The 12,327-nt window shown below is 45.0% G+C and overlaps 1 protein-coding gene across 1 annotated transcript; it reads left to right on the plus strand.

The window, feature by feature from the left end:
- The first annotated feature begins 687 nt into the window (after positions 1–687).
- Positions 688–11,822, plus strand: ube2g2 (ubiquitin-conjugating enzyme E2G 2 (UBC7 homolog, yeast)). The gene is made up of 6 exons (XM_030758148.1): positions 688–839; positions 1,542–1,577; positions 1,662–1,707; positions 9,431–9,549; positions 11,191–11,331; positions 11,415–11,822. Exons 1-6 carry the CDS (start codon positions 797–799, stop codon positions 11,525–11,527), a joined length of 498 nt encoding a protein of 165 aa, XP_030614008.1. The 5' UTR covers positions 688–796; the 3' UTR covers positions 11,528–11,822.
- The last annotated feature ends 505 nt before the right edge of the window (positions 11,823–12,327 follow it).

Below are 12,327 nucleotides of genomic sequence, written 5' to 3' on the forward strand. Positions count from 1 at the left end.
ATTGATGGGATAGCGACCTCACTTTCTTAAATTGATAACATCATTTCTGCCGTCACTGGATAAAACTGCTTTAATGTTTCCAGTATAAGTATTTCTAATCTGATCTCAGATCAGCTTCACTGAGAGATGACGGCCCTCTGACAGCAGAGATGTTTCACTGAGTTGCTGTTAAAGGTCAGAGGTCAGTCATAGTTTCACGTTAACAGAAATGTCTCAGCTTTTTAGGTTTTAAATATTTCAGTACAGTTTGGGAGGATGAGCCATTTTAATCGAATCCATTTAGTTCAGTCATTTCATTTCAGCCTCATCTTCACTCAAACATGCCCATCATCTCCAGGATCCAGACATGTTTCCATCAGTGAGCTCTTCCAACACGACCAATGATCAATCATTGATCACTGATCAGTGTGTTCTGTGTCTAAAGCTTCATCCAGATCAGTGTGATGTAACAGTGATGCTACAGTAACTACAGTAAATGTTTCAGAGGAACTGCCTGACAGTCAGCTGCAGCTGCCTCATTATAAATCCAGAAACCCGCGTGTCCCTCATGTTAGGGTTAAACTCACAGTTGGAGCTACATCTACTTCCTGGAATACACCCCTGAACGACTTTTACTGCTTTTATTTTACTGTTATTGTTTTTTATGCAGACAGGGGGCGCCGTCTACTCACACGCACTTACCGGAAACCCATTTTGCGCATGCTCAGTCGGATCAGCTGTTGGTCCGTTGCAGTGAGACTCTGGGGCGCTTTTTGTTTATTTGTTTATTTGTTTGTTGTTTTACCCGGTAAACACGATGGCCGGCACAGCGCTCAAGAGACTCATGGCCGAGTACAAACGTGAGTGGCGCGAGCCGCTTTCAGCCAATAGGAGACATTTAAATGTTAGCTAGCAGGCTAAGCTAACAGCTCCGTAGCTCTGCGCCAAACTCCGTTAGAAGTTCCGCCTGTTCGAAGTTTTCTTTCCCTCCGCGGTTATCCTGAAGTCCCCGCAGCACGCAGCGCTCAGCCTGATGGATATGCGGGCAGTGTGGGTCCTCCGGCGGCGGCTGTGTGCGCCTGCACCTCCGACTGCGGCGGATTTCGGAGCTTATATAACGCGTTTGCGGCGCTACCAGAATGTTCCGCGGGGCCGCTCGGATCTAACTTTAAAATCATCCGTAAGTGTCAGAAATGAACTCTAACGGTGGACGCAGGCGGCGCTTCGTTTTTCCGGTCTGAAAGTGATAAATTTGACGGTTTTTAAATGGAGTTTGGTGCACTGAGGGCTAACGATAAGATTAGCCCGAGTCCAGATTCATGTTTAGGTCTGTTATTACTTTAGGGGTGATAATAACGCGAATAATGCACAGATAAACTGATTGATTGATTAGTCTGGTGAATCTGATTGATGCATTGATTCGTATTTGAAGTATTTGGCAGCTGCTCTCTTTTTTTTTTTTTAGTAATTTCTTTAATGTTAAATATCAAATATTTGCTGTGACATATGCCTGCTCACAGAAGAGGTCAAAGGTCACGCCCCTATCTGTATTTATGTTTCAGAGCTGACTCTAAACCCACCTGAGGGCATCGTGGCAGGTGAGACCAGAACCCTTCAGGTGTTCAGAGGACTGAGACGTCCACAGAGCCGAAGACTTTAACCAGTTTGTGTTTGTTGTGCAGGTCCAGTAAACGAGGAGAACTTTTTTGAGTGGGAGGCTCTCATCATGTGAGTACCTCGTCTCTGTGGAAACACACTGTTGATATTTTGTGTGTTTTTATTTGCTCCCGTGCGTCAAACAGAGGGGTAGTGAGGTGTACGCTGTCCTCGCTCGTACCGGGTCGGACTGAGTTTGCCTTCAGAGCTGCTTTGATGTGCTGTGTTCTCCTGCTGGAAGCGGTCATCAGGAGCCATGAGGCCATAAAGGGATGCACAGCAGCAACACTCAGGGAGGCTGTGGAGTTTAAACGATGCTCAGCTGGTACTGAGGGGCCCAAAGTGGGCCAGAAAAATCTCCCCCACACTACCACAGCAGCAGCAGCCTGAACCTGTGCCACGGGGCAGGATGGATCCATGCTTTCATGCTGTTTACTCTAAACTCTGACCCAACCATCTGAATGCTGCAACAGAAACTGAGACTCATCAGACCAGGCAGCTTTTCCAGTCTTCTGTTGTCCAGTTTTCCAGTCTGTGTGAACTGTAGCCTCAGCTTCCTGTTCTCAGCTGACAGGAGGGGCACCTGGTGTGCTCTGCTGCTGCTCTTGTCCATTCAGAAATGCTCGCCACGTTCAAAGTCACTCAGATCACCTTCGTGAGCTCCAACTTTTGTCTCATTCGGCTGTTGCACAGATGAGTTAGCACTTCTGTTGCCAGGATGCGGGATGCTTTTAAAAGTCAGGACCAATAATGAAAGCATCTCCATAACTCCAATAATTATTCTAACTGCATGTTTGTAGTTTGAAAGTTGAATTTTTAAGATTAATCGGAGGACAACAGTCTGCCATGGAGCTGTGCAAGTAATTGAAATTTGATTTCAGTTTCGATGTTGGCTCCAAACGATCACAAAAACAGTGCAATCGACAAAAAAACTATTATTATTAAACTTACTTTGTCACGTTGCTCCATCTGCTCTTAGCCCTGATTTATGCTGCAGCCTTGAGTCTTTGTCTACAGCATCACCTACATAAGTGGCCTGCAACATTGCCGCCATTTATGCTTGTGCAAGTGCATTATGAGTTAATTAGCGATTAATCTATGCTGTAATCTGACCTGCACCTCCCAAGAAATATGTCCCTACCAATCATAGAGCATGACTAGCGAGGGACGGTTCCCTGTTGATGTTCATGTGTGTCCTTAATATTACACACATTTAGCACGTAGTGCTGCTCTCTGAACAGTTGGTTGTTGAATATATTTCTTCTTGTGTCTTTTTTATTTATTTTTTATTTTTTTGTATTTTCAGTGAAAGAAATCAAACACATCTCAACATACAACCATCAACAAAGGAAGCATACCATCCATTGCAAATCAAAGTTTTAAGTCCTGAACTATATTCTTAAAGAAAGTCCATCCGAAGAGGTTTCACGTACTCAGTCCACTTGGTCCAGATTTCATAGAATCTGTCTTTTTGCATCCTGAGGGAGAAAGACAACTTTTCCATGACATATGTATCGTGTAATATGTTTATCCAGTCTTCAATGGTAGGGGGCTCCACTTTCCACCATTTTCTTGTGATAGCTTTCTTACTTGCGACAAGTAGCATATTCAGTAGTCTTTTATCTCCATTGCTCCATTTGGACACAGGTACATCACCCAGGTACATTGTTTCACATTTGAGGGGAATTTTAGCCCCAAATATATTATTAACATGTTCACCTATTTCTTTCCAGTAGCTGGTTATAACCTGACAGTCCCAGAAGATGTGGTAGTGGTTAGCCCCTTTGGTCCCACACTGTCTCCAACATGCGTCTCCGCTACCTAGGTGGCGTTTTTGGATAGGTCTGATAAAATATCTAATTATGTTCCTCCAACTGAATTCTCGCCATGTCATGTGTTAGACCCCGTTGTTGTCCATTGTAGTTGGCATATTTTAGTCCAACTTTCCTTGGAGATAGTCATATTTCCCTCATTCTCCCACTTTTTCTTTATACTTTCAGTGCTGTCATGTTTGCTTTGCTGGATTCCTTTGTATAGCCTAGATATGTTGTTATGTGGTTTGAGCTCACTTAAGAATAGAAATATCTGCAGAAAGCCAGGCTCCGTCTTTTCAAAGATTACTTTCAAGTTATGATTGAAATGGTGTCTCACTTGCAAATATCTATAAAGGTCATTCTGTGCTAAACCATGTTTTTTCTGTAGGGTCTCAAAGCTTGAAAAAACCCCTTTGCGGATGAAAGAGAAATAGGTTGTTAATCCTTTTGGTATCCATCTTTTAAAACCATCGTCCTGTGTATTGGGTGCAAACTCAGAATCGTAAGCACACCACCTCAAAATTTTTGAGAGCTCACCTAGTTTACACTTTTTGACTGATTTATTCCATGAATTTAGTAGGGAGTCAAATATCAGATCCTCCGCAAGCGTTGTGGTCTTTTGCAGTTTGATATCTGTCAATATTGCCATAAGTGGAAATTTTAACACCTTGACTTCTATTTCCTTCCATCCCGTGGAGTAGGAAGGGGAATTCAGACAGACTAGGGGTTTAAGCTGGGCAGCGAGATAGTATTCCTTAAGGCATGGGAGGCCCATACCGCCTTTTTCTTTTAGCAGTTGAAGTGTTTTGTATTTTATCCTTGCCCTTTTATGCTGCCATAAATATTTTGCTATCAACATGTCCCATTCATCAAAATGTTTTGGAGGTATTTTAATTGGTAAGCACTGAAAGAGGTAAAGCATTCAAGGAAGGATATTCATTCTTATGGATTCAACTCGGGAGTATAGATTTAAGAAGGGAACAGAATTCCATCTTTGTAAGTCAGATTTTATTTTGTGGGTCAAGGGTCCGTAATTGGCCTCGAATAATTTAGATAGGTCTTTTGTCAGGATTACTCCTAAGTACTTAATGTGTTTTGAGTCCCACTTCCCATTGTACTTATTCCTTATTTCAGTTGTCGGGTTATAGTTTAGGCTTAATATCTGGGTTTTGTTAATGTTAATTTTGTATCCAGAGAGTGATCCATATTCCTCTAGTCCTGTCATTACGCTGGGGAGTGTCTGGTTGGGCTGTGTTAAATACATCAGCACATCGTCTGCGAACAAGGCCAATTTATGTTCACCTGATGCCATTGTAGCCCCTTTAATATCGGGCCTTTGTCTGATCCATTGAGCCAGTGGCTCTAAGAATAGGGCAAACAGGAGTGGAGAAGCACCGCAGCCTTGTCTTGTTCCTCTCTGTAAGGTAAAAGCATTCGTCAGATCTGCATTTACTTTGGGTTTGCTGGTCAGAGTGGCAAAAGTGTCAACTATGTTGGGGTGGAAGCCGAACTTTGATAAAACTTTATATAAGAACTCCCTGCGTACCGAATCAAAAGCTTTTTCAGCATCCAAGCTCTGGAGTACAATCTCCAGATTGTTTTGTTTAGCGTGTTTCATAATGTGCAGGGTCTTTCAAATATTATCTAGGGTTTGCCTCTGTCTAATAAAGCCTGTCTGGTCAGTATGTATAAGAAAGGTGTCAATTTGGTTACTGTTACTTAGCTGTGGCTGGGAGTAAAGTTTCTGATAGTATTCTTCAAAACACTGTTCTATCTTCTTCTAATTAGCTTTAGCTTCGGCTGTCGGGCGTAATATCTGTGTTTCTCCTCACACCTAGAAATGAACTTCTCAAGGTGATGTATGCCCCCTTTATATAGACACTTTTTAAAGAATACTCGTCCTAGAAATGGGCTTTAAGTAAACTTCGCCAGGATTCTGTCAAGAGCTCAGTCAACGCGCTGCCATTTTGGCGATGTTCCACCGGAAGTCTTCTTGTGTCTTTTGTCGAGTTTTCATTGCACAGTAGTTACTTTTGCACCTTGAATTTTGCACCAGATTGAGTGTGAAAATACTGAAACTAGTTAAAACTAACTGAATTAGAGAAAAAAGTAAAAACAAACTAAAACTAAACTATAATGTAAAATCCAAAACTATTATAACTGAACCACAGTAACTGGAGTCAACAAGCAGATTCACAGTGTGTCTCCAGCTGCTGCAGCTGTAATGAGTGACTGAGACCAGCAGGTGTCGCTGTCCTCACACTGATGTGTGAACCTGTCAGAGAGGCAAACGGCACAATCTTGGAAACACAAAGAATCGGTGCTCGTTCTTCCTGAATTGTGGACACAGATGAAGCTCTGCACGTGACTTATTTCAGCTGTTTGTATTTTTAACACTGGCAGACAATAACGTGTAATCATTTATTAAAGCTGCTGTGGTTTCATGTCATACCATCCACGGATCCTCAGACCCTCCAGCATTTAGAGAAACTCCTTCCAGACCTGCAGTCAGTGCGATGAGACCGAGCTGTGGAGAGCATGTGAAGCAGCAGGAGTGTTTCTCCTTTTACTGCCATAAGCTGCTTTCACAGTGTTAGAACATGATCCTGGGATCAGATGCAGGTCAAAGGAGACCCTTCATCTGTTCTGACTTACTCTGAGCAGCCACTGATCCCACAAAGTTCACCCACAATGCACTTATTTAGGTTTCCTCCTGTGAGATCCAGGGTACCGGGGCTGGATTCTGCAGACGTCAGACTGCTGCAGTTTGTTCAGACTGTGATGGATCACCAGTGATCCTCACAGCTGCTCAGAGAACAAAACCAACGGATCAGGAATGCTGGGAAAAGTAATCACAGAGCTCTGAATCTGGACCCGCCCTGTGTGCTCTGAGGGCCTGTAACCCTGAGACCTCAGCCTGACTGCAGTAGACGTACTGAAGTTATTGTACAGAACACATCAGCATGAACGGGGCGTCAGTGAAGGCAGCAGCTTGAGTCACCGCCATTACCTGTAACTGAGCCTCTTGTTGTTGTGGTTGTTGGCGTGACAGCAGCTTCAGTCTGCCCTTCAATTTAACCTGCAGCTCATTCTCCGTCCAACTGTCCACATACCTGCCGTCCCCCTGACTGATGACATCACCGCAACCACACCCTGTCATTACCTGGGCAGGTCGTCCCTCCTCTGAGCTGCACTTCTAGATGCCGTTTCTTCATGTGAACTCCTGGAAGTGAAGTAGTCTGAGTAGATGTTCATGATCACTGACTCTCTGTTAGCTAATCTTTAAACTGTAAAACGTGCAGGTCACAGTGTGTCCATCACACCTCAGAGTCCGCGTTCCTAAGTCCACGCAGGCTTGGGTGCTAGCTTTCCTGATGTTACTCTGAGCACCTGGTGATGATGACCCTCACAGGGTTATTGAAGCAGAGGGCGTGCTCCTGCAGCTTAGCCACTGAGTTTTCTTAGACTCGCTGACTCGTCATCGATTCAGGAACAAGTTGGTTGGCACGCTCTCACCTCCCTCTGCTGGAGGCTCAGGTGATGATCAGCTGAACTGCAGCGTGTTTCCCCTTTAGAGGCAAACACTGCTCAGCTTTGTCAGTGGACAAAACCAAATACACTCCCAAACAAGCTTTTTGGGGGTTTTGGTGCAGTTACTATTCCCTGTTCCACCATATACAGCACCCTCTGGTGGCTAAGCTCGGCAGTGCACTACAGTACATGTCATCAGTACGCTGTAAAGCTGCAGTAGAACGAGGAGGCCTGTGCTAAAAATCACAGGAGTCTGAATATGAGTAACAGTTATTTTGAACCTCTGGGTGGCCGACTTGTTTTATTCTGTTGTTTGTTAGCAGTCACATATTCTGGTCTGTGATGGATAAAATGATGCGGGACACTCGGTCCAAACCATAAAATTATAGTGTAATTTTAAGGTGTAGAAGCACCACTGTTTAATTCCAGGTGATGAAACCCTTCAAGATTTGATCAAACTGATAAAGGAACGTGCCTCAGACGAGCGTTGATCCTCTGCTGATTGGCAGCACAGATAGCCAATCACAGTGCATGTGTGGTCAGTGATTAGAGTAGCTGATGGTGGAGGAGGTGAAGCTGCAGACAGATGATCAGACAGATGATCAGATCAGCTGACTGACTGACCTCTGTGATGTGCTCAGATATTCAAACATCCTCTTGAACTGTGATGAGTCAGAAGCTCCACGACTGCATAACAATCAAACACATTCTGATACCAACGCCAAGTCCTCACAACTGATACCAATCGATGAGCGAGGCTTCAAACAGCCGCTGCTCATCGACCTGCAGGTGAGAGCAGATAAAGGTGTCAGGAACAAGGATGGCAACCAACAGACTCCAGAACAGCTTCAGTACTGACTAGAACCCGTTCTCCAAGTCTGTACAAAAATTCACTTCACTGTTGGAAAAGTAGAAGATCTAAACGAACCGTTAGGCCTACTCACAGAGTTCTTGAACCTCCTCAAGGAGCTCTCCAGCCAACAAGGATCCACTTTGGCTTTAGTCTTTTGGCACAGTGTTTTTATGGTTGAACTTTGAACCTTTTTCAAGCTTCAAGGTTCTTTTTCACTTCAACGTGTAAGACAAGCTGAGACCAAACAACAGCAACAATAAATAATGAAATAAAGTAAGACAATAAAATGAGTCTAAGTAAACTTCACTGTGAACAGAGTAGCAGCATTTAGGGTGGCATTCACAGCATTAGAGTAAGCTGCATGTTTAATGTCCAGAGTTCCCTTTAAGATCATCATCTGGTCTCATGACTGCTGCGTGGGTATATGTTGTGAATAACACAAGGAAAATACAAGGCTAACTATTGAAGTATATCAGTATTTCCTGTCATCTTGCTTTTATGCTTGTGAAGCCCAAGACCAGGCTCAGACCAGCTCGAGATCAGGCTCAGACCAGCTCGAGATCAGGCTGTGTTCTTTCGATTGTAATAAGTTGGTTCATCTTCAGTTTTCTTCCGAATTGAGAACAAAGTTTGGGGTATTTCAGCAAAAGATTTTTTTGCTTTCCAGCTGGAAATATTTGAATCCCAGTGGAGGTCTGTTAAACTGTGACAACAAACCAGTGAAATGAGATGTACATGCTGCATTTCAGCAGGAGCTCGAAGGCTCATTGGAAAGCAGCTTGTATTAAAAGTTTTCTGAGTCACGAGTATGGCCTCAGTGCCGTCTTGGAGCCGTGAGCTGATGGGCATTATGGAAAAGGCCGGCTGTACGGTGGTGCAGCTGGGATGTCTGGATGTGTCCTGTTTCACGGGCTGTCTGTGTTTACAAACCCAGATTCTTTAAAAAGTTCAGTCATCGTCAGATTTGGTTTCCAGATTTCATTTCCACAAACATGATCTCTTTGGACACATCCAAAGAGATCATGTTTGAGCAGTCTTTGGACACATCCAAAGACTGCTCAAACATGATTGGTCAGTAGGACTACAGACAGAAACCTGCAGGTTTCATATTCATATCCAGATGTGTGTTCATAGAGATCACAGGAACCAAGCCGGCTCTCTGCTCAGGTGAAGTTTGCTGTGAGCCTTTCAAGCTTCAGTTGAGCAGATTCTCCTCAGAGCTCACAGGAACCTCCTGATGGACCGCTATAACTGCATGAAGCACCTTTGATGAGACATGAACCCCACAAAAAGCTGCACTGAGCCAGTTATTAGAGGAGGAAGATAAAAAGTTACAGGATCATTAAATCAGAGGATTTCAGACTGAGGGCAGAGGGACAGGTGTGTACAGGTGTTATGGGTACAGGAACAAAAACAGCTGGAGTTGCAGCAGGGAAACAGATCATGGAGAAGATTAAAACCCTTTAAAAGTCGCCCTGCTGCTCGGATGAAGTAAAGCGCAGATTAACAGAACATTGAGCCGTGTTCTCCGGGTTTTTCAGGTGCAGTTTGGTTCCGTATTCTCTGATTTCACCTGCACTTCCTGTCTGTGTTTCAGGGGTCCTCAGGACACTTGTTTTGAAGGCGGGGTGTTTCCAGCAATCCTCAGCTTCCCCTCCGATTATCCTCTCAGTCCTCCAAAGATGAGGTTCACCTGCGACATGTTTCACCCTAACAGTAAGTCCACCTGAGGCTGGCGCATGCTCCGCCCCCTCACCTGCACACACAGCTTCTGTTCTCACGGGGATTGTAAAGGTTAAAGCTCCGTTCAGACTGCATGTCTGTGTGTAGAGAAGGTGATTTGATGGTGATCCTCTTTCCCTCTCAGTGTTTTAATCCAGTGCAGGTAATTCCAGGTAAATCCATCTTTTTCCCCCAGTGTTTTAATCCTGTTTGGAGCCTCGTTCTCAGATTCTAGTCAAACACTTAAAGCTGAGGCCTACCTCAGGTATACGTATTTACCTGAAGTAAGCAGGTACAGGTATGTGTTTCACACATGGTTTCAGTCTGTTCTGAGAGGGAAACGCTGACACAGCGGTGACTCTTCATCACCTTCACTGCCTGCTGGGGAACAAAACTGCACATCAGTCATGTGACACGAGGCTGCATTGACACATTAACAGGAGAAACCTGCTGAGAGTCAGTTTGACTTCAAAGCCATCATTTGACGCGTCGCTGTGCAGCAGCGCTACACACGCTGCTAGCATGTTGTTAGAGTGCTGTCATTAGTGCACTGAGTCCTGATGTCATAGCAGGGAGACAGTCTGAGCACGCTCTGTCCTGATTAGAGGACAGGCTGCTTGCTGCTGGCCCATCATCATCCTGCACCAGCATGGCCCTGAGCTGAACTTCCTGCTGCAACTGTATCATCTGCTCATCCATCAACAGCCTGCAGCCGCCGCAGATGAAACACACGAAGAAGAAAACATCCAGCGGGCTTGAACCTCCTCAGAGGAGTCAAAAAAAAACGGGCTCAGGTTTCAAAAGAAGAAAAAAAAAATGAGTCAACTTTCTGAGCTGAACACATTCAAGTTCTTCAACTGAAGGTTTACTCAGCATCAGTACTCTGTGTCGCAGCTCGGACAGGTGAGGGCCGGGCAGGTGAGGGCCGGGCAGGTCAGTCTGGGCTTTCAGCCTGTAGCTCAGTGAGAGCATCACTGTGAAACCGAAGGAGGTGCAGTGATGGTTTCTGTCACTTATCTTGTTTCCTGAATTGTTGGAAGCTGAGATTATATTATATGATTATACTGTATGATGATATGAAATCAGATTAATTGCTCGGCTCTCGTATCATGTGTAACAGCAGCTGATAAAAGCTGCAGCTGTCAAAGCAGGAACGACAGCAAGCCGACAGGAAGCACTTTGCACGCTGATAACACGGCGAGATGTTTGATGGAAACTGATAACCGCATGTTTCCTCTGTATGCTTGCCTCACCTGACAGGTAAACATGTTGTTCTTCTGCACCTGTGAGGACTCGACAGCCACCCCTCCCACGCCTGAACAGTCACGCAGCACTTACAACATCCCATTTCCAAACGTGTCCTCACCGCAAGTGTTCAGTAAAGCTTTTACTTTCAGTACATGAACGGGTTTCCTAAAAAAGTCAACATTAAGCCCCCAAAACACCCAGCATATATGTTCAGGTGAATAGAACAGAATAGGTAGGTTGGGTGGATGGATGGATGGGTGGGTGGGTGGGTGGACGTCACTTTTGAAGAACCCTTGTGTCTAAACCTTTAACACAAAAATGTTCAACAGCACAAAAACAGCTGTGAGCAGTGATAATGATCTTCCTCCTCCTCATCTTCCTCCTCAGTCTATCCAGACGGTCGGGTCTGCATCTCCATCCTCCACGCTCCGGGCGATGATCCGATGGGATATGAGAGCAGCGCAGAGAGGTGGAGTCCAGTCCAGAGTGTGGAGAAGATCCTGCTGTCTGTGGTCAGCATGCTGGCAGGTAATCATACACCTGTGTGTGATGTCATCAGGTGTGAACCACACCTTACCTGTTTGTTAACACCTCCTCTGTTTTCCCCTCAGAGCCCAACGATGAGAGTGGCGCAAACGTCGACGCCTCCAAAATGTGGCGGGAGGACCGAGAGCAGTTCAACAAACTCGCCCAGAAGATCGTACGCAAGTCTCTGGGCCTGTAGAGATGATGTCATCAACCATCGGCGTGCGTGCGTGTGTGTGTGTGTGTGTGTGTGTGCGCGTGTGTGTGCAGCAGAAACAATTTGTATAGACACAGAGAGGCTGAGATGGACAGACCAATAAATAAACTGATGGACGGAAGCCAATCAGAGGTTGCAAACCAAACGCTATGTCATCACCAACACGATGACATCATCACCACCTTCACTCTGACTGCAGCAGCAGAAACGACATCACCACCGTACCTCCTCTGTCTCTACAGGAGAATATTTCTCAATAAATTGATAAAAATCTAAATTTAGACTTGTTTTTATGAGATTGGATGAAATCATATTTTCTGCATGAAGTTGTGGGTGCCCCGTGGCGCCCCCTGCTGTGCTGTCAAGGTAGAGCGGGCAGTCGTCTGCGTAGAGGAAGATCCGGTTTGAAGTCCAGGAAGTTTCTCATCATTCCGATCAGTTTTAAGCTTCAGGGAATCAAATGTATCATTTGGGATTGTTTGATGTCTTCAGTCAGACTTGATGATTTGCTGCTTCTATTTCTGTCAGGAGGAACAGAAGCAGATTTCAGGTCAGTTTTCACACGGGCAGCTTGAAGAATGAGGACTGATACCCTTGGTCATGTGATGCTCTTTATTCTCTGTAAAGGCGTGTCAGTGTAACGGGGCTGCTGGTCGGGCGGTCGTCTTCATGCGGCTCCCGTTTCTGTTTGTTCACTGCTGTCGGTGTGAAATCACTTCTGGTCTGACCGTTTGGTAAACGTGGACTCAGATTGGACGTCTGATTGGACAGAAGTTCTGCGG

This window comes from Archocentrus centrarchus, chromosome 21, assembly GCF_007364275.1.
Source record: "Archocentrus centrarchus isolate MPI-CPG fArcCen1 chromosome 21, fArcCen1, whole genome shotgun sequence".
In the NCBI taxonomy this organism is placed as follows: Eukaryota; Metazoa; Chordata; class Actinopteri; order Cichliformes; family Cichlidae; genus Archocentrus; species Archocentrus centrarchus.